Raw genomic sequence first — 24308 nt, forward strand, 5'->3', positions numbered from 1 at the left:
CTATTATTTCACTGATTTACATTAGTAGAGACCTTTATTGAAATTGGACCATCTAGATGAATAGAAATGAGAATAGAATAATGAAATAATTATAAAGTCAAAATATCTAATAATTATTAGGTATATTCTAAGATTAAAATTAAAGTTATAGGTTAGTTGTGTTCTTCACACACTGGAAAAATGCAAATCAAATTGAGTTGTATAGCCAATATGGTTATAACCCAAAGAAATAAAACTCAATGCATTTCTTCTTCATGGTTTTTATTAACTGAGAAATGAGAAACAATAATGAAAATAACAAATGGGATGTATTATCAACATGAAAATAAGAAATCAAAGAAGAGGCTGCACTTTATTGAAGAAAGCAAGAGCCTCACTCATAAGGAGCAACTCTAAATAGGCTCTTGAGAATTATGGTTATTTCAATATTGGAAGTCATAACTTATTGCAAAGTAAGAATCATATCACAATAACAAATGTCCAATAAAATAAAATAAATATATAATAGATCTTGTATTTTTTTGGGAGGGGGATGAGACTGCCCAAGGGATTGGGGCTGGACTTGATGGGGTTACTCTAGGACCTGTTGGGCTTACCCTAGGACCTGTTGGGCTTACCCTTGGACCGACCATGAATCTATCGGATCCATTGAGTGGTGCAGCAGCTACTCCTCTTTGATTCAGCAAGCACCTGAAGTGTGACAATCTTTCCATAACCTCCATTGGATCTTTTGCTAGTTTCTCATATGTTGTCCAAAGCCTCTCTGAATATCAGGCATGAAAAAGTATTCACCATTATAAAAAATTTAGAATCGAATATCCAAATCAAACACAGTGCATGATATGGATATTAAATGCTTGAAATAATAATAGAGAAAGAAAGATCTGAAGGTTTTGCAATAGAATAATTTGTGAGTTACATCTCAATGCATATTAATAAGAAAAACATAAGAATTAAGTTTTGGCTTCATATCTTTCTGTTGAAAGGTTTCAAGAAATAATCTTTGTTGAGAGATTTTAGGAAATAGTTGAGATTTTGCTGACTTAACCATTTCTTTTATATCCCAATAAGCAAAAGGGTGAAACAAAAACGATAAGCTTGTCTTGTAATACTGTGAAACGATGAGAACTTAGGTCAGAAGCAATGGAGGAGCTCAGGGATATCTTGGGGGTTGAAGTGACAGATCGTGGTTCTTTCTTGAAGATATCGAGATTGTTGGATTTAATTATGTTTTAAATAAATTTAGACTGAGTCTCAGTTTAGTGTGCACTTGTTTCGTACGTGCTTCTTTCTTTAATTTAGTGATAACAGTTTGTTATTTGATTAATTCTTAGTTAGTGGTATTAGCTGATTAGTGAGTAGTTATGTTTTGAGCTTTTTAAACTAAAATGACTATTTAAGTCGAAGGTCTTTACTAATAAAATTATCACTTTTTAGCAATCTTTTACCAGTTATTTACAATTAGTATCAGAGCATAACACGATCACGAGAGGGAAGAAAGTCAAACACTACAATTCGACGCGACACAGTGAAAGTCGAACGTGAAATAGTAGAATGCAAAGAGGGAACTATCAAGATGTAACATTGAAGTATAGAAATGGCTGAAGAAACGGGCAAGAACCATCTATTGAGACTTCCGACGTTTGACGGCCAACACTACAATCACTGGAGCAAACTTATGGAAAATATGTTGATGTCTAAAGGGCTTTGGGGTCTAATTGAAAGAGGGTTTACAGAACTAACAGCCGACAAAAGTTCAGCAGACTCAAATGGAGGAGGTGAGAACTGAGAACCAAAGACTGCAAGGTAAAACACTCGCTCTATCTAGCAATCAATAAAACTATATTCGAGCAGATATTGTGGGATTCTTTGAAAAGTAAGTATGGTGGGAATGAAAAGGTGAAGAGGTCCATGTTAAACACTTTAAAAAGGAATTTGAAGTGTTAGAGATGAAAAATAGTGAAAACATCAAAGACTACTTCACTAGAGTCACAATGGTGGCAAACCAGATGAGAACCAATGGAGAAATTATGACAGACACTACCATAGTAGAGAAAAATCTTAGAACTTTACCTTAAGGTTCACCTATTTTGTGGTATCTATAGAGGAAGTAAGGGATATCAGGCTGATGTCCATAGGTAAACTTCAAAGCTCACTTTCTATACATGAGTAAAAGTTCAAAAGGACTGAGAAAGAAGAAGGCCAGACTCTAAGAGAGAAAAGATCAGGCTCTCAAAATATTTAGTGCTCCAAAAGGTAGAGGGAGAGCAATGAAGAAGAGGAGGAAAAGTAATTCATAAGTAACAGTTGAATGCTATAATGTCACAAAATGGGACACTTTGCTTATGAATGTACTAATTTGGAAAGCAAAGTGAACTATGTTTTAGGAGACGAGGAAGAAGCAGTTTTGTTGATGACTTATGTTGGGCGGCCAGTTTTGGCACAATAATATCGTTAGTCTTGAAAATCTTAGAAAAAGACAGGTTGTTGATTTGTACATTCTGCAATAAGGAATTGTAGGATTTGGAACATATTCTCTTAGATGTGATTTCTGAACTCATCCCGGTTACAGTGATCTTAAAATGTCTGAGATCCTCAACAAATGTTGGAATATTTAGAAGTGGTGCGATTCAAGAACAAAAGCAACATACATGATTGATTGCAAAGGAAGTTTGGGTCAGTTAATCCTAAAGCTCAACGATTACATACGAACCAGGTTATTACAAAGTGGAAGCGGCCACCGGATATTTTGATTAAATTAAACTATGACACTGCAATTTCTCAATTAAACAAGGCCTCTATCGGAGCCTATGTTGCACGGATACGGGTATCGTATCGGATACGGCAAATTTTGAAAATATAGGATACGATACGTTTAGGTTACGACAATTTATATATATAATATTTATATAAATTTAATATTTAAATAAATAAAAAGAGAGACTCATATTCATTTTCATAAATATCCATTACAATTCAAAAACAAAACACGTAGTCATTTATCATTAAATTATTACAAATCATCCAAATTAGTCTCATCACCGATATTGTCTTCATCCGTAAATAAAATTGACTCCAATTCAGGTTCATCAAGAGACAAATTTATAATAATATATAATATCTACACTCTACAGCAACTCAGCAAGTGTATCACAACTGTATTCATGATTCATATTATATATATATATATATATATAATATGAATCATGAATACAAAAACTATTCGTGTATATATTTTACAGCTATCTACAACATTTGATATAATATATATATATATACATTTGATATAATATATATATATATAATATATATAATATATATATATATATATTAAATAAAGATAGATAGATAGATAGGGAAGTACCCGATAGATGAGAAGATGATTAGGCGATCGGAGACGACTTCGATCCTAATCGAAAATGGCGGATCTTGCCCGTCTGCGGTGGACGGCGGTTATAAATTGACGGAGGCAGAATGGTAATGGAGGTGGAGAGGTAAAATAAAATATTATCCTTTTAGGTGGCGTTTGGTAATTGTTACTAGTTATATAAGTATAAGTTGTAAGGATGTATAAATTATATAGGGGTATTAAAATGTATAAATAGTATATATTATTATTGTTTGGTTAGAAGGATAAAAATGAGTATTAATTATATAGGTTATATAATTTTGTGTTTGGTTGATGGTAGGGCTGCAAATGAGTCAAGCCGCTCGTGAGCTGCTCGCGAGCCGCTCGATCAAAGTTCGGCTTGAGCTTGACTTTGATCGAGTTCGAGTCGAGCTCGAGCTGGCTCGTTTAATATTCGAGTCGAACTCAAGCTCATATAATGCTTGCTCGACGGTTTGTCGAGCTTTTTCGAACGTGATAATATATAATATATTTATTTAATTATTTAATATAAAAAAACTTAAAATTTAAAACAATTTTTTTTCTTTTCTCTCTATTTGCAAAGCCCATATAGAAGGCCCATAATCCACAATATTATATTATATTTTCATAAAACAAAACTCTAATTTCTAATGTATCAATCATAAGTGACTTTTCATCTCTTTTTCTTCTTCTTTCTTCCGTCTTCACAATTTCTTCTTCTTCCTCATCTTCACCATTTCTTCTTTTTTCTTGTTCTTCCTCTATCTTCACCATTTCTTCTTCTTCCTTCTTCAATATTTCTTCTTCTTTCGTCTTCATCATTACTTTCACTCATTCATAATAGGTTAATAAAATTTTTTATGTTATTTTTCATCTACACTATTTCTCTTGTTAATTCACAAGAAACCTCCAGGTAAATTAAAATGTATTTTTATTTCTACTATAGCTATTACACATTCTTTTAAATAACTTTGATTTTTTTGTATTATGAGAAATTTGTGCTTATATAGATCGTTCATAGATTTATATGGAAAAACACTATTATATATATTAATTGTTCATATATCTATATGGAAAAACACTATTATATATATTAATAGTGTTCATAGATTTATATAGAAAAATACTTTTAATATATATTGATCATAGATCTATATAGAAAAACACTATTATGCATAAACAATATTATATTATATTATATATAATATTAAAATATTAATATATTATATATAATAAAAGATAAAAAAAATGTTAGTATATATTTTGTATATATTATGAAGAGATAAAAAAGGTTAGTATATATTATATATAATATGTTGAGAGAAAAAATGAATTTACAATATTAATAATATATTGTAATATATAAATAAATTAATAGATTCTTTCTATTAATAAGTTAATAAATTCTTGTTATATTTGTATCCAAATAATTTAATTATATATAATAATATTTAATAAAAAATAGGTTGAATTTGTTTTTGTCCGCATCTACTTCTTAAAGTAAGTTAAATTTTAGTTATTTGTTTTAACATGTATTTTTTATATTATTTATTTTTAATCTTAAATGCAGGTAGGTGTACTTGTGTTATGCTTGAATAACGTGACTTAAAAAATATTAATATATTGAATGTTTAAACAATTTATATAGTATTGTACTTTAATTTTAGAATTTTATATTTTAGAATTTTGACAAGTAATTGTGGTTAAATGCTTTTTGGATTATCATTATTTTGAAATTTTAAATAGTTATGTTTTTTTTTATATTTTCAATTTTAAATATTATGTTTTAAATGTTGAATATATATGAAAGTTTGATATTTCATTTTGAAAATAAATTTTAGTTTGAGTTCGAGCTTGAATTCGAGCTCGATCTTGAGTTTGAGCTCGAACTCGATATTGAATTCGAGCTTGAGTTCGAGCTTTTCGAGTCGAGCCGAGCTTATAGGTAAATAGTCGAGTCAAGCTCGAGCTCAAATTTATAAACTCGTTTGAGCTCGAGTTCGAGTCGAGCTAATAAATATTAAATCGAGTCGAGTTCGAGCTCAAGCAAATTCGAGCTCGACTCGGCTCATTTGCAGCCCTAGTTGATGGTATAAGAAAATAGTAAAAATAGTAAAATATTTTAATATTTATCTTATTTAATTTTATTATTAATTATATTTAAATTAATAAAAATATATTTAATTATCTTATAAATATTTTAAATAATAAATAATAATTCCATATGATTATATAATTTTTATATATATATTTTTTATTATATTTAAATTCCTATTTATCAATAATTAATATTAATAAATATATAACAATAAAATCACAAATAAATTAATGAACATGAATCATTTGCTTAAGCCTTTCATTTTGTTTTTTTGTTAGAGATAAATTATTTTAAATAAATAATAATTATTATTTTATAATTTAATTTAAAATATGAAAGATATATTTTTTTTTAAATTATTAAATTAATAAGTATTTAATATAAGAGAAAATAATTATAATATTATTATTTTTTATATTACTAATTATAAAACAAACATTAACATTTTTTTAAAAAATAAAAATAAAAATAAAAGTAAATATAAAATAATTTAATTTTCTAAAAAATAGTATAATAAATACTCAAATTAAAAAAATATTTAAAACTTAATATATAATTAAAATTTAATGAAAGATTAAATTACAATCTTATAAGGTTAATATTAAAAAAATATAATTAAAAAGATTAAAAATTTTAATACTTGTTGTAACAAGTATCGGGTGTTACTAAATTATACCCCTTATAAGTATAAGGTATACCAACAATTTAACTGTTAATATAAAATTAATCCAACTAAACACCTATATAATCTTACTATTGGGATTGTTATACTATCCCAACAAGGTAATACCTTTTAACAAACATCACCTTAGGGTTTTACTTAGATTGCAACTAAGAAGAGAAGAATTAAAAAAGATTAATATTGATACCCTTCAATTCTTTTTTTTATTAAGTTTCATACTTCAACTTTTTTTTGTTAAACTTTTACCCAAAACGTATCCGATACACATATCGGAGCCGTATCCAAACCGTATCAGATTGGTCAACCCTACCTAAAATCAACGATACGTGTTTTTTCGTATCTGATACACATATCGCTGTATCGTATCCGTATCCGATACTTCATTTTTTTTTTAAATATCCGTGTAATATAGATCGCAACATATGTTGCTCGCGATCACGATCGCAGAATTGTTACTGGTGGGAATAGAATTACTAGGAGTCACAAGGTGCTCCAAACGGAAGGCTTAGCAATCCTTGATGTGATCCTCCTCGACTTCAATCTGGGTTTTCAAAAATTCGTTTTTTAATAGATCATGGCAAGTCGAATGCTAAAAGGTGTCTTCGAACCATCCGCAAAACTGTGGCTAACATCCGAGCCATTACAAACAACAACATTTCAACTTTTGTTTCACAAAAAGGAGTGGTAATAGACTTACAAATGCTGTTGCAAATGTAGCTAGAAGTAGGAAACTGTTACGATCCACGAATAAAGAACCAACACCCTACACGGTCCTATTGAGCACTCAGGCTAGATATTGTTGTGGGGATTATGTTTTTCTGTTGCATAATAATATTTTGATTCTGTTTTCTATTTCCTACAAAAACTGATTGTTGTTAAATTCCTAGAAGTTGTTGTAACAGTTGTAATCGAATACTTTAGGGAAATTCAGCTGCTATATATGTTGTTTCCCACTTCCTTTGTGAGGCATGAATGAAAAGCTTTGTGAAAGTTCATAGTCTCAATTGTATTTTCTGTTTCGACCTATGTTGCACGGATACTCCAAAAAAAATGGAGTATCGGATACAGATACGATACTGCGATACGCGTATCGGATACGACAAAACACGTATCGTTAACTTTAGGTAGGGTGACCAATCCGATACGGTTTGGACTTTGGATACGGCTCCGATATGTGTATCGGATACGTTTTGGGTAAAAGTTTAATAAAAAAATTAAAGTATGAAGAAACTGAATAAAAAAAAGAATTGAAGGGTATCAATATTAATCTTTTTTAACTCTTCTTTTCTCAGACGCATCCTAAGTAAAACCCTAAACGGATAATATTTTATTTTACCTCTCCACCTCCATTACTCTTCTACCTCCGTCAATCTATAACCGCCTCCCGCCGCAGACGGACAAGATCCGCCATCTTCGGTCAGGATCGAAGTCGTCTCCGATCGCCTAATCATCTTCTCATCTATCGGGTACTTCCTTATCTATCTATCTTCATTTAATATATATATATATATATATATATATATATATATATATATATAATATGAATCATGAATACAATCGTGATACACTTGCTAAGTTGCTGTAGATATTATATATTTATTATAAATTTGTCTTTTGATGAACCTGAATTGGAAGCAATTTTATTTACGGATGAATCCAATATCGGTGATGAGACTAATTTGAATGATTTGTAATAATTTAATAATAAATGACTACGTGTTTTGTTTTTGAATTGCAATGGATATTTATGAAAAATGAATATGAGTTTCTCTTTTTATTTATTTCAATATTAAATTTATATAAATATTATATATATAAATTGCCGTATCCTAAACGTATCGTATCCTATATTTTCAAAATTTGCCGTAACGCCGTAATCTTATCGTATCTGATACGATACCCGTATCCGTGCAACATAAGTTTCGACTCTTTATCTTAGACTGTTAGGTATATACTAGCAGTATTCTCTTTTCATCTTTGTTTTTTTTCTCCTATAATCTTGAAATTTTCTTCTCATAATATTTGATCACAGATTTCCCACTCGGTTCTTGAAATCAAGAACTCTTAAACACTAGTTACAGATTTAAGTCGTAATTGAAACTTAACTGAAATTCGACTTGTAATCCCAGTTGAGGGCTTGAATGTATTGTCTAAGAGGACTTTGATGATTCTATTATGAATGATAACTTTTTCAGAAAGGAAAAAAGTTCTGCGTCTTAAAGAAAGATCGAGGAGTTACCTCCTCCTGTTCTTCGAGGAGTTAGTCGCGATGTCAATAGAAGGAGGAATCTGGAGACATGATGAGAACCAAATTTCTTGTTCAATGAGCATACTCTTCGTATCGCAGCTCCTATGTTTTTGTGGTTATGCCGTATGCGGTGATGAAATAATCAAAATCTTGCCCTAGACCATTCAAGGTCTATAATTTAAGATCCATTTGAAGACCAGATTTCAAGTCGCCGCAAGAACATCAACCACCAAATTGATTTGTTGAGGGGGATTGATACAAGACGACATTTAGGGGTTAGCATATCACGGGTTTACTCGAACCCCAATCCAAACCCGAAATAGACTATTTTGGTAGGATATTTCAGATTGGGTTTTGGAAACTCGAATTACCTAAATAATTTGAAAAACATATTTTTTTTTCATTCATATAGACGTTAATCACATTAACTAAATTATAGTAAAATTTAAGGAAACATAAAAATAAAATAAAGTTAGACGGAAGTAATTATAATTCAAAGAAAAGGTGATTTTTTTTAGATTTTATACTTTTAAATTATTAATTTATTTTAACATTTTATTTATAATTTATTTTCCACATGCAATAAAAAAACGTGTTAATGGGGTCAAAATCGTACTAAACAGGTTAAAATGTGTTAATCAGTTCAAAAACGTGTTAAATAGGTCCAAACGTATTACAGACTTAATCATGTTAAAAATTTCAAAATATGTTAGATGGATCAAAAATATATCAAACGGGTCAAAAACATGTCAAATGGATCAAAAATATGTTAAACTAGTTAATCATGTGTTAAACATGTCAAAATGTGATAAACGGGTCGAAAATGTGATGTGCAAATAATAAAAAGTATTAATCGGGTCAAAAACATGTCAAACAGATCCAAAAATTGATCCAAAATGTGTCAAAAACGTGTTAACAAGTCAAAAACGTGTCAAATAGATTAAAAGTATAAAACTACTTAACCACGTGTTAAACATGTCAAATGTGTTAAAGGGTCAAAAACGTATTAAACGGGTAAACATATTAAGCAGATCATAAACGTATCAAACGGGTTAAAAAGTGTCAAACGTGTTAGCGAGTCAAAAAAGTGTTAAACGGATAAAAAAATGTGTTTAACATATCAAAACATATTAAATTAGTTAATCATGTGTTAAACATGTCAAAATGTGTTAAACGGGTCAAAATGCATTTTAAACTAGTCAAAAATGTGTTAAAAATATCATAAACATATCAAACGAGTTAAAATGTGAAAATAACATGATAAACATGCCTAAAACGTGTTAAACGAGTCAAAAACGGTAACCTAGTTAATCATGTGTAAAAAAAACATTTTAAACGGGTCAAAAACGTATTAAATGGGTCAAAACGTATCATACGAATAAAAACGTGTTAAACATGTCAAAAACGTATCATACGAATAAAAACGTGTTAAACATGTCAAAAACGGTAGAGACGAAAAATAAGTTAATAAATTTAATTTTGGTTGAATATGAGTTGAGTAATATGGATTCACCCCAAACGAGTATTGATTGAAACTGTTTAACTGGATATGTGACTGCTATGTATACTACTTTACTAGAGCATCCACAAGTTTATAGCTGAAACAAGGCATCACCTAAAAATTGATTGATTACCTTCTTTGTCATGGTGGCCTACAAACTCCATAAGGTCATAGCCTGTGAAAATGGGGATCACCTGATTTTTCCAAATTGTCTAGTTGTTGTTATTTAGCTTGGTTGTAGTGTAGAAATTGGGAAATAAAGTTTAGGTTTCCATCTTTGTTCTTGCAAATAGTTACATCGCAATGCATATTAATAAGAAAAACACAGGAATTAGGTGACGGCTTCCTATCTTTCTGTTTAGAGATTTCAGGAAATAATTTCTGCTCAGATGTTTTAGGAAATAGTTGGGATTTTGTTGATGTGACCACATGTTCTTTAACAAAATTGTATAAACAATTATTACTTTATTTTTAGAAAACTTTTGAGATTAAAAACAAAATTATTTGAATGATTTACCTGCTGCAGCAGCTGCCCGTGGCCATATAGTATGTTCTATATTTGATCCATCTATGGTTTCACCCCACATGCAAACTTCACCTCCAAGAACTAGCTGCTGATGGTTGGGATTCGTGATGTTAGTTAATGGTTCATTCATATAGAAGCCTTCCCAAGTAGCATCCAAATGGTCTAAATACCATTTGTCTTGATTGCTCACAATACATCTCAGTCCAGCTGCAACAGCTTTTAGAGCTACACCAATCCCAAGCCTGAATTTCATATCATATTTTAGTATAACTAAGTTAAACTAAAAAGAAAATATATAAAAGTCTTCTTAAAGAGTATTTATAATTAAATGTATCCACTTCTCTTCTCTCTTTGGGAGAATCAATTTGCATCACCACTAGCATCATTTTTGGTCACCAATGACAAATCTATTAGTGGTGTTTTGTTAGAGTTTATAGGAATTGGATCTTATCATTTTAGCTAGCTCATGAGTCATGACAAACTTGTTATATAAGGTTTGTCCTAGATTTCCTATTTCATTTCATTTCGAAATGAAGAAATCCCCTTTATTCTCTCTAATAATTCTGTATTTCTCTTTGTTACGAGTTTGCAACACATGAAAAGGAGAAATTTGTTTATTTTCCCCATCAAACTTTAAAAGAAAATATTTTTCTCCTAGAAAATATTACCAGTTAGATCGTTGCAACTTGCCAACACAACTAGAAAAGGTGTTTCAAAGACTGATTTTCAACAATGATACATACATACTTCATTGTTGGCAGTTAATTTTATAATATTAACTACGGATTTTCTTCGTGTCAATGCTACATCATTCCAACCTTTCAACCAAAATTTTAAATGGGTTTAATTTTTTTTTTTCATTCGATAATGGAAACAATCAAATTCAAGAAAAGCTGAAGAAGAAAATACTGATTTTATTCTCCAAAATATTAAAATTTCAGGCTGCTCTAAATAGGAAGTTCATTACCAGTTGTGAACAACAGTTTTTCGGCTCAACTTGCTGCCAAAATTGATGAATGTCTCTTCCCTTCAATGTTTTCCATGAACAGGATTTAGATGAGAATACAGTACAAAGGAAAACAGGCAGATCAGATCATTAATTGATTAAGATATCTTACCAGTTGATAATCTCATATCCATGAGATAAAGCTATCTTTTGCGCCCTCAAAACAAAGTATTCATAAGCTTTAGATTCATTCATTCTGTGTTTCTTCAGCCTGGGTGTCAAAATCAATCAATCCCATTAAATGAATTGAAGTTGTTACATCAAATTAAGACTACTTTTTCTTATTTTTGTTTTTGTAAATGGTCGGGGTGTGAAGATTCAAACAAACTCATGACATTGTGGACATCAGTTAAAACTACTTTTTCTAATTCAACTGCAACTTCTAACATCATAATCTGAGGGAGAATTATAGCACCTATTGGTAAAAAAAATGGTCATGTTTTTTGGAAAAAAATTAAAGTTTCTATGTCGTGAAAACCAACTTCTTGCAATTCAAACCATGTTTTAAGAAGAAACAAAAACAAGGCGGAGAAAAGAAGGGGAAAGGGAAAAAGTCTCCACAACAGGCCAGATAACAAAGTTTTAATTTCAATATCTCACTCCTCAGAATCAGATGCATGGACCATTAACCTTTAAAGCAAATATAATGGATTTTATGTAGAACATTTGCCAGATTTGATATACCTAATGTAATTTTCTCAACACCAAAATGAGAGGAAATATGCATAGAGAGCAATTAATGAGATTTATAATTATTACCAGTTCCTTACATGTGGAGTTTGTGTCCAGCAACCTGAAATTTATCATTTGATAAGTCCATTAATTGATGAATAATCAAGTTCAATAACAATAACAGAACTTGGCCAATAAACAGTTAAATATTTCCCATGTGTAAGCATGATAAACTGTGGAAAACGCAAAGATCGTTCATGTTATTTGAATAAAATGGACACGATGAAACATACTAGTATCTACTTCGTCACCTCCCAAGTGAACGAATTTAAACTTGAAGGCCTTGCTGAAATCTAATACAAAACCATTGGTCATTTACATGTTTACAAAAATCTAAAATGATAGAGACAAGACATATTAAGGAATTAGAGGCAGAACCTGAAAGAATCCCATCAATTACTTTGAATGTGAAGTCATTGCTAACATCAAGTGGCTGTTGGCATTCCTTGGATGGCCATAACTGAGGGTAACCATTTCCCCTTAAGACAAAAAATAAGATTTTTTTATCTTGTTAAAGCCATGTTGTTAGTCTTTTCAAAGCCAAGATTGCATGGCTATGTAAGGATTCTATGTATGAGGATCCAATTGCTTCTGATATAATTTTTTACTGAATTAGATAAATCATAAAAGGAAAAGGGAAAATTGAACATCACAATAATTATTCTAAGGAAAATAATAATTTTATCCTTTCTTGTGAGTTCAATAGGCTATTTGATAGAAATGGGCGATAAATATTACATAACATAATATTACCAGGAGAGAGCATGTCCTGGAACATCAATTTCGGCTAACACGTGAATCCCTCTTGTTTGGGCATAACTGGAAGATGAGATTAAATAAGGATTCAACAAGTTGCATTTGAAATATAACATATCCATTCAATACAATACAAGACAAAATATTACTTGCCTTACAATTTCAGTGGCGTCCACTATGGTGTATCTTTCTGAATCCGAATAAGCCCCTTTCCATAAATTTGGATATGATGGTATCTCGAGGGGAAAAGATTGTGCATCTACAATATGCCAATGTAACACATTCTGCATCACAACAACACAAAACAAATCAAAATTTCTTTTAATCGTAACAAGTCCAGAAAATTATTTCTGCATGTAAATGATCCTTTGATGTAGGCTTCAACAACAATATTAATTTAACCATTACCCAAGTTTTGTTCATATCAAAAGAAAACACAAACAACTTCATGATTTAAAATGTTGTGCTGAGTTTTTGCCTCGATGTTGTGAGTTACAGCATATGAATCCGGGATGAACAATTGTCATTGCTAAGCTGCAATCCAGAGTGTGCATTCTCAACAACTTCAACCCATTCCGAAGCCATTCTACCCTATGTCATTTTATTTCTTATAAATATATATATATAATGATAATAATGTTGACCTCTTGTTATGGCATAACTGTTTAGGTCATCCTATTGTTACTTATCTTTCAAAACTTTTTCCGAATTCATTCAATAATAAATGCTTCAATAATTTGCAATGTCACGCATATTAATTCTCTAAACACAAGCGTGTTTCATTTAAAAAATAGGATATAAACCATTCGCGTTCATTATTAGTGAGGTTTGGGGACCTTCTAAGGTTAAAACATTCTCTGAAAATCGGTGACTCGTCACACTCATTGACGACCATACTCACATGGCTCTTCTTGATGAAAGAAAAGTCAGTTGTTGGATCTATCTACGAAAGCTTTTATACCATGATCCAACTCAATTCAATATTCAAATACTCAAAACTAATAATGCGAACGAGTGTTTTTTTTTTCAAACCTTGGAAATTTCTAAAATCCAAAGACATCACTCCTATTAGCTCTTGTGTAGATACCCTCAACAAAATGGCATAGCCGAAAGGAAAAATACACTTACTCAAAGATAGATCAAATGCAGTTAATAGGCATTAATGATTTGTTCAAATGTTCCAAAATTTATCTAGGGAGATACAGTTTCAACTGCAACATATCTTATACATCGAATGCCCTCGCATTTTAAAATTAGAAAGACTTGTCCAGATTATTCTTAAATTTCCCACACTCAAAACTTATCTTACATGGCCTTCCCAGCCAAAGTATTTGGGTATACATCATTTGTTCATATCCATAAATAATATGGCATTATTCTCGACCCACAGTCTACTAAATGCATATTTCTCCACCACTCTCCATTCCAGAGAGGATATAAATGCTATCACCTATCACCAAGAAAACCTGCATATCTACAAATATACATTCTTTGAAAATCAGCCGTACTATCCTACACTCAATTCTCTGACAAATGTCCAAACACAATCTTCACTTCTCATCATTCCCGAAATCAAACCTATTCTCGAACCCATCACAGAAACTTCGAGTATAACACCATCATCAAAGCCATTCCCACATGCTCTAAATTTAGTACATACCCACCAATAACCAATGTATACACAAGACGCAAGAAACCGTCCAAGAATCATCTAAATCGGATCCCAAGTCCTACAAATACTCACACAGGTACGACGAAAAATCATGAATCTTCTTTGAACGCAAAATCATGACTCTTCTTTGACACAGGTAGATGACTTGCCCATTCCATTACAGAAAGGAACCAGATCATGGACAATGTATCATATGTGCAACTTTATCTCATACAAGAGACAATGTGACCAACTTATAAAGCATGCATTGTTTCTTTTGATAACATACAACTCACAAACAATGTGAGGAAACTCTAAATCATGAAGGATGAAAATGGGCGGTCAACACAGAGCTCAATGCAGTACGGAAGAATAATATGTGGTCCATTTGCGAGCTACCTAAAGGAAAGAGGCGATTGGAAGCAAGTGGATAGTCAGACATGGATACAAACAATGTCAAGTAGACCGCACAATGTTTGTAACTTTCTCTGAAGAAAAAGACACTACAGTTATTGTTTATGTGATGATACTATCATAACAACGATGCATAAATTGCCAAACTAAAAGGGCATCTTTAGAAGGTATTCGAAATCACATACAATGACAATCCAAAATTCTTTCTTGACATGGAATTGGCGAGAACCTGTTACGAGGGATCGTTAGGGTTAGGTTTCCTAACCCTAGAATAAGTTGCCGGATAGACGTAACCAATGTCGGCAGTTATATTTCAATTTATCACAATAAATAATTGTTAATAAGACAGTTAGCCAAAAAGATTGGATAGTTATTTGACTATGAAATAAGTAATTATTTAAAAAAAGTGGTATTTGTCTGAGAATTGGTTATACAGTTTGTGGGTATAAGGAAGATAATCTGATCTGCAGAATATTTGGCTGGGAAATTGGTTTTGGCTGGGAAATTGGTTATGAGTATATAAAAAGAGAATCTACAGGACATAATACATTTTTCCATAAATCTCTCAATGTTAACTTCTCTCTATTTATTTTCCTTCTCCTTAAAAGTTCATTCCTTACATTATTCATCTAATATTCTCTATTGCAGTGTTGTAATTGTGAATCTCCTCTCAACCTACATTCTATTCCACTCTATACCAAAATTCAAGGTATTTTCACCTTCTAAGGAATGAAGGATTAAGGAAAAAAGGGGATAGAGAGAAGTTGATCTTGAGAGATTTCTGGAAAAATTTCTTATGTCCTCTACAGATCAGATTCTTTCTTATATACTGTCATAACCAATTTCTCAACCAAATATTCTGCAGATCAAATTCTCTTATATACCCGTCAGCTATCATAACCAATTTCTCAGCCAAATAACTATCCTACATTTTTGGCTAACTGACTTATTAACAATTATTTATTGTGCTGAATTGAAATATAACTGCCAACCTTGGTTACGTCTACCCGTCAACTTAATCTAGAGTTAGAAACCTAACCCTAACGATCCCTTGTAATGAACCAAACAAGGTATTTTTCTCTCTCAGCATAATACACCTTGTATTTGCTCAAGGAAACAGGAATGCTCGGTTGTAAACCAATGGGCATATTCTAATGGACATAAACTGCAAAATAGGAACGGGTGACAAAGACAAACCAACAGATAGGGGAGATACTAATGTCTCGTCGGACGACTTCTTTATCTTTCTCAGACACATTCAGACATAGCACCTATGTGATAGGAAATTTCACCTATTTTATAGGAAATTTCACCTATTTGATAGGAAATTTAGTAACATGGCACATCAAAAGGCAGTATGAGGTAGCAAGAAGCAGTGCTGAAGCAGAATATAGAGCACTTGCACTTGACACAACCAAGCAACCATCAGCATAGCAAAAAATCTTATACATCACAATAGAACAAAACATATTGAAATTGACAGACATTTCATACATGAAAGCGTTGCAAACAGAAACATGGAACTATCCAACGTTCCTTCAAGGCTTCAAGTAGCTGACATACTTACAAAGGCGATTTCACAACCTACTTTCAAATGACTAAAACACAAGTTGGGCTTATACAACATGTACAACCCAACCCGAGGAGGGTATAGAAATGATAAGGGAAACTCAATTTTATGCATGATTGAAGATATAAAATATTTAGTTGTGTGAGAGACAGATGAAGGCATCTGGTGATTCTATAGTATATTGAACTATTACATTGACCAGGTATTTATACAAACATACAAGAGTTATACAAGGAAATAATATCAGTGATTGATTACTTGATTTATGCTATTTGCTCATATTCTCCAATTAGCCCAAATAATCTTTAGTCAAGCATAAAACTCAGATTCCATTCCTTATGTGGTAGACTGGTAGTTGACTCTTTTATTCCTTTATCATTTTTATAGAATCTTTCAATGGTGTTCAAGAATCAAGAACCAACCATGCAAATTGAGAGTGGGAGAACACATGCACAGTCAAGAAAGAATCATATCGATGAGAACCTTATTTTGACTTTTGGCGGAGGATGAGGAATCCTTCGTAGAGAAGAAAAATAATTGAACCCATACGACGTACGGAAAAAAAAGAATGTTAAGATCTCTAAATCACAGCTTAAAAGAAACACAAACTTTATATCATTGTGAACTATCGCTGGAGAAAGGAGTAAGACACAGACTTATTGGTGATACATTTGCCAAGGATATTGGAGCTGCAAGATAATCATAGCTCATTTCAGAATCTTGATTTGGAGCTTTGAGTGTTTTGTTTTTCTTTTACTTTGAGGATTTTTTTTTTTCTTGTCTACTTCATTTTGATTAACTCATGCTGATTTGGATTTCACCCATGGTCAATGCGACATTCGCATTCACTGTGGATCAATAAAAAATTATCACTTTCCAAAAATCTTGCAATGATATTGAGCTCAACTTAAATCCCAATATGATGTCTTGCAATATGACACTAGTCTTTATTCTTTGCATCATTTCTCTTAATGAAAATCCAATATGAGACCTCATTGTGGTAAGCCTTTAATCTAAGCCTCCACACTAACCTACCCGGGCTGTGTTACATGCTCAAAAAATACATCAGGCAAACTAATAACTAAAGAAGAAGGTTAAGGATTATTTTACCAGCTTCGCATAAGCCATAGAATCAATAACTTTCTTTATCATAGGCATTGGTTGGTAATGTCGAGACGTATCTGCTCACATATATGATCAGAAATTAAGAGCAAACCATATTCAAAAGTTCACACTATAAGAAGTGAGTTTCTTTCAATAATTTTAAGTTTTTTATAGGAAAAGACTAAAGAGAGATTAACCAACCTATTAAGAGCCCTCTGTAAGAGAACCTTGGCTTGTCAGTAATATCCCATGGGACCTGATGCACTTCTAACCCTCTACTTGTGAAGTTAAAGTAACAAACTTGGCTGAATGTCTACAAGATGAATGTGAAAATATAAAAATTAGAAATGCAGAAAAGTTGGAACCATTTATAAGGAAGACCGAAGAGTTAGAAGAAGTAACCTGAAAACCATGTAGAGCCCCATAAACTGAGTTCGCCTGCATTATATAATAGTCAATGAATTCTAGACAAACGAGATTTGAACATTACTATGAAGTGATAAACAGATTGAAATGAAGATTGGATTCATTTGTTTGTTGATGGATGGTTTCTTCATAGAAACTGAGTTTAGCAACTCAGCAATTCCATCAATTATAATGATATGTCAACCAATAAAGGATTAAATTTGGCGAAGGGTATGTTTGATTCGGGTAGTCCAATTCCAAATTCTTTGCTTGTTGACTTACAATAAGGAATCAGAATTTGAATTATAATTTCAATGGAAATGAATGAATGATTTCGTAAGTTTCAATTACATCCTTCCCCTAATTCTAGTTATACAAATCCAAACATAGCCTAATAGATAATTCAGATTGCACACTAACAAGGATTGACACAAACTGAAAGATCATCCCTTTTATCAGTTATCATTCAAAAATCTAACCTCAATACGAGCATAAACTGGATTCCCTTCTGCAGGAACTGCTAACTTGTATGATTCATCAATTCCATAATATAACTGCATAGCAAAACATGGTACAAAGATTATGGTTTAATGATAAATGGACACAGACAAAGTCTAGCATGAAAACAGACAAAGTAGATACATGATTATAATGATAAATGGACCTGAAACCTAAAAACAAACTAGTCCTGGTTATCTCCTTTAACAAACCAATCAAACAACTTGATATGAGAGGTAGGATTGGGGCTACTAACTGAAGACATGACAAATAAGCGGTTATGGTAGCTGTACGACAATTTGGGAACATGACGATGAATGTAGTTGTCGAATTTTCCGTCTTAAGACTTTCTTTCTTCTCTCATATCAATCTGTAATTCTTAACCTAGCAGTTAGGGTTTTCTCTTCTCAATTCATTCGATGAAATCAATTCTTTTATCATCTAAATTTAGATCACCTTGCATTAATTATCAAAGCATCCTTCCACCGCTTCGGAAGTTTTTAATCTTGAAGTAATTAGTGGAACTGTCTGATTAGAGGATATTCCAATCGAAAATCGAAATTCCAATCAGAGCAGTTGAAGCATAATCATCCTGAAGTTCAGTTATAGTCGCAGTCTGGTGAATTCTCGCGCCAACGAGGTTCTAGAAGAATCACAATCGAAATTGGAACAACCAGAATTGAAAAAGAATTGCAAAGGATTCAGTCGCAAGAATCAGAAATCCAATTCGGAGAAGAAGAACCAGGGAAAGAAGTTGGACCAAATGCATTGGCGGAAAGATAATTCGTACCTCCATTGCGCGATTGGTGAATTAATTAAGTGAAATGGCGAACGCGGCGAAGAAGATCACTCGGCGACGGCAAGCCGCGTAATAATAACCTAGCGGGAAAGCGGCTGAAGCATAACAACGACCGAAGCTGAACAACGGCTGAATGCATTATCGCGACGTCGAGGAAATGCGAGTTGTTGTCTAAGTGATACTCTGGCTGATTTCCAACTGAAGCAAATCGGAAATCACAACCAAGGATTCGATCGACTTAACATGGAATAGGAAAAAATTGTAGTCAAAGCTCGTTAATCTGACAATGGAGGTTTTAGAGACGATGCATAAAAACTACTTTGAAGGGTTTAAAGAATGAAGCTCAATTACTAATTAGAAAAAAACAGTTGATGAAACTCTTTAGAAGAAACGTCGTCGCTGGAAAATTTGACGAGATGACTCTCGTAATAGGGCTAAATGAGCTAGTTACTAGTGCATAATTTTAAGTACGTTAGTGACCATTTCATATTTTTTTAACAAAATGGTCTCTGTTGCGAGACGCAACCGAATGCTATGTGAAAAGTCCACAAATCGCGAGACGCAACCGAGGTTGCGAGAAACAATCGGCAATTGCGAGACGCAAATTTTTAATTTTTTTGAAAAGTCCACAATCGCAAGACGCATCCGCAAAAGAACTTTTCATAAGCATCCGATTGTACCCGCAACGGGACAATTTTGTTCAAAACATTTTAAGTGGTCACCAACGCAATATAATTTATGCACTAGTCACCAACTCATTTGAAACAGTTATTAGGGTCATTTCGTTAAATTTTTCGATTAAATCAGTGTTGAGTATGAGAAATTTGAGAATTAACATAAATACTTGACAAAATGCGATGACTTCGGGTTCGAAAAAGGATATACCACGGTGGGAATCGTCTTTATTATTTTTCAAAACTCAAAAATTGATAATGATTTACAATAATGTTGCATGATTAGAGCAAAGTTCAGACGAGTAAAGAATCTTGCAAAAAAAAAAAAAAATATTTATTTTAAATTTTAGATTTTAATATTAAATAAGAAAAATGATTGGGTAAGGAAATTTGGAAAAAAATGAGAGAGAATGACGTAGCGCAATCTGATGGACCGAAAAAATAACAAAGTTTCTCTATCTTCTCTCTTATCACCCTTTATTAATTTTCAAATGATATAGTGATTTATCATTCTCTCCCAAATTATCTCCCCATATCACTCTAAATAAATATATTATCTATTATCAGACTGAAAAAACTTGGACAAGTCATCGATCAAGTATTATATAAGCTCGAGTTTGACTCGAATATTAAATGAGTCGGCTCGAGCTCGACTCGAACTTGATCAAAATCAAACTTAAGTCGAACTTTGACTGAATGGCTCGCAAGTCTTGATCAAGTTATTGTTATTGGGACATAAAATGCCCAAATTTGAGCCTTAATTAATTTGCCACTGAAATCCAAAAGCATCTCTATGAATTAAGTTACGAATTAAAATCCAAAAGCATCGGCTAAATGGGAATTGGGCTTGCTTTGGATTCAATATTAACTTAATTCAAATCTCAAAGTTGGCCATTATATGTTATTTGAGAAATCACTTAGTTGTTAGTTGTTACATATGTAATTAAAAAATGTGTATGATGTTGGAGATTAAGTAAGCAAGACATATTTTTTGTATGGTTAAAATTGAGGTGAGCAAAAAAAAAAACAGATAAACTCTTTAATGAACCGAACCCAATTGAATAATCTGGATAAAAAAATCAGATTGAATTGAGGTGATTTTAATGGTTTAAATTTGGTGTGACTAATTTATTTCAATTTTTCAGACTTTTTCTAATTCATAAAAAATAGTTTTTAATTTAATTTAAATTTAAATTATAATTATAACTTGTTAATTTATAAAATTTATTTGAAGTAATATTTGTAACATACACATTATAAAAAACTAATTAGATTTAACAAAGACTAAAATTTAATAAAATAAAATAAGATTTTATAATTTAACTATAGATAACAACCTGTTCAGATCAATAGGTTAGAAAAAAAAAATTTATTTTTGTTGAAATAGTTAGTTTAGAAGTAAATAAATAAAATTTGTTGTATTAATTTTTTTTAAAACTCAATAACTAATTAAAATAAGAGTTTGAATAAATTTAGTTTAAGTTTTATTAATTTGATAATCCTGGTGGGTTGAATTTGTGGCAACTTTTACCCATAAATTTATGGGGGCATAGTTGAGTGTTTGACTATAGGTTTCTAATAACGATCTAGGCTTGAAAAGTGAAATAAGGGGCGCGTTAGCTAGGCCATTTTCTTGCGGGAGTGCAACCTAAGTCCTTACGTTTTCTTCTGCACTTTTTTAATATTATAAGAATATGTCTTTTTTTTTTTCGCACTAACCCATCCTTATTTTATTTACATTTACTATTATATATATATATATATATATATTTTTATAGCTGGAGCATTGCTTTTAATTTGTGGTGGCAGGTTCAAGTTCTACTATACTCAAACTCAAACTCAGGGGCGGATCCATGTACAAAGCTACTTGGGCTGTAGCCCGGGTAGCTTAAAATACTTGGTATGTATTTCACAATAAAGACGGCATTTTTCCTGTCGCTATTGATAGATTTCCCGTCGTTAAAAGATAGAATTCACATTAAAACCTTATATTATTATCAAACTAGTCCGGGTAGATTTTGTATAAAAAAATTAGCTCGGGTAGATTTCAAATCCTAGCTCTGTCCCTTCTCAAACTCACCTTACACCAATGCGTATTCGCAATAATTTAGTAGGTAATAATTACACGTATAAAAACAAAGTTAGCTGTAAGAAGTGGTACAAACCTCATCACTAGTAGAGACAATAACCACCTGAATCCCCTGAATTATAGGCAAATAAGGAAACCCATGATCACCAGATTCATCAATTTCATGTCCAGCTTTAATAACATCAAGTAATCTCAAGAACCCATTCTTGAGAATACCAGAAACATCTTCATATTTACTTCCTTCACTTCTCAGCTCAAAATCTTTGCTCATATAAAGAACCCCATCACCATTGCTTACAGATAAAGGCATCGGCCATATATTCAGCTTGCCGACATTTACAACTGCCGAAGCAGTAACTGCTAGAATGAGAAACATCTGACTGATCAGAAAGTAAAAATGGATTCTGGTTTCTGACAACTTTGCCATTCCCAAGAAAAATTCAGAGAAAGAAAACCCTCCACTCTGGTTCAAACTCTCCTCCAATCTGGTGGGAGATTTATGGACAATAAAGCAAGCAATAAAATACTCATTCATGCAAGCTTTGTTTGATTTGGATTATTTGAATATAATCTTAATCAACTATGATGTATTTATCATCAAGATGGTGTTAAAGTAGTTTTCTTATTTGAGTTTTTAATTAGTTGAATTAGTTTAATATTCTTTTTGTATTTAAACAAAACCGACATAACGAAACTAGTAGTGAAGGGTGGTTGATGGTCAAAATAATGATGTCAAGTATAACCGATGAGCGAGTTGCAAGAAACACCTTGTGATGGGGTGAAGGATCAACGAGTGGGTGTAAACGGTATAGACTATTTTTAAGAAAATATTATTCTTTGCATTAAATTTGGCAATGCTTAAAAGATTCTTATAGTGATTAATGGAACATGAAAAATATAAGTATAAAATTTTATTAGAACATGAGAAAGAAGAGCGATTAATATGAGAAATGAAAAATGAATTATTGTGACTCTTACGAATGAATGAAATAGAGTACATGGATAGCCATCATAGCCATATAATTCTAATTCGAACGACAATGACAAGTTATAGCCATATACCCGAAGACATTCCATATTTGACCAAAGGAACTGAACGACAAACGTTAGTGTGAGGATGTTAAAACCGACATTGTTATTAAAAAATGTAATGATTGATAAATGATTTAAAAATTATTTAATAAAAAAACTTAAAGGTATTAATTTATAATGATAATATAAAAAAAAATAATTTAAAATAAAAAATATTTTAAAATTTTAATTAATGAATTGAGTATGTGATGAATAAAGATAAATGAAATGATATTTTTTAGCTTTGGCTATTCAAATAACTCAAATCGAACGTTTACTTAATTTTTTTAATAAATGATTTGTTCTAATGTCTTATGTGAATTGATTTTATCTTTTATGTGCGAAGAAGTACAGTAAAAAAAATCAACTTTAATCGTCAAATTATTTATCATTGTCGAAATAAACTATACTAAGTATATAATGATTGATTACATTAACATATGACTCATTACCCCAGATCTTTAATAATGTTTGTTAAGTGCTCCATAAAGCAAAAAGAATAGTACAAGCTGGAATGGGATATGAAACTCATTACTTATTTAAAATTGTGAAAGTAATAATGATATATAATTCTATGTGATATTATGCGTTACTTTTGAAATGAAATAAAATATCTAATTAATATGACTTGGACCTCAACCCTGATGAATCTTATGCCCAATTTAACGTTTAACTTTTCAAACAAAGTTTATTTCTAAATTAATTTTATTTCTAAATTAATTTTATTTCTCGTTTAACATTTCAAACTAACATTTACAAACAAACTTATTTAAATGTTTAAACTCAATTTTTTATTTATTTTATTTATTTATTTATTTATATTTAAATTATTATTTTTATAATTTTGATTATTTATATTTTGATATATATTTTAAAATTATTATTTATATTTTAATATATATTTACATTTAAATTATTATTTATATAATATAATATGATAAATATTTATTTTACCATTCAATAAATTTAAAATATATTAATCATAACGGTTAGATTATAGTGACCCGGACGAGTTTTGTTAGGATCGGTGTCGACAATATAGACGGGGTCTGACTATTGTTAACAACTCATGCCTTTTAATTTGGTTTTAACTCTGTTAGAAGTTAAAACATGT

At 31.3% G+C, this 24308-nt stretch overlaps 1 protein-coding gene across 1 annotated transcript; it reads right to left on the minus strand.

Moving 5' to 3' along the window:
• Positions 1–212: 212 nt before the first annotated feature.
• Positions 213–22538, minus strand: LOC124919823 (beta-hexosaminidase 3-like). The gene is made up of 14 exons (XM_047460164.1): positions 22200–22538; positions 18543–18617; positions 18061–18096; positions 17860–17971; positions 17665–17735; positions 13073–13203; positions 12917–12982; positions 12542–12642; positions 12397–12456; positions 12191–12224; positions 11544–11642; positions 11393–11452; positions 10417–10667; positions 213–763 (listed from the first exon to the last, which is right to left on the minus strand). Exons 1-14 carry the CDS (start codon positions 22497–22499, stop codon positions 465–467), a joined length of 1695 nt encoding a protein of 564 aa, XP_047316120.1. The 5' UTR covers positions 22500–22538; the 3' UTR covers positions 213–464.
• Positions 22539–24308: the final 1770 nt, after the last annotated feature.

This window comes from Impatiens glandulifera, chromosome 1 (assembly GCF_907164915.1).
Source record: "Impatiens glandulifera chromosome 1, dImpGla2.1, whole genome shotgun sequence".
Taxonomy (NCBI): Eukaryota; Viridiplantae; Streptophyta; class Magnoliopsida; order Ericales; family Balsaminaceae; genus Impatiens; species Impatiens glandulifera.

Excerpts from the sequence above, each read along its gene's own strand:
- LOC124919823 (XM_047460164.1), bottom strand. The coding sequence starts at position 22,499 with ATGTTTCTCATTCTAGCAGTTACTGCTTCGGCAGTTGTAAATGTCGGC. Across the intron at positions 12,457-12,541 it reads AATTGATGGGATTCTTTCAG|ATTTCAGCAAGGCCTTCAAG; the intron begins GTTCTGCCTCTA and ends GTTTTGTATTAG. Across the intron at positions 764-10,416 it reads ACGGGCAGCTGCTGCAGCAG|AGAGGCTTTGGACAACATAT; the intron begins GTAAATCATTCA and ends CCTGATATTCAG.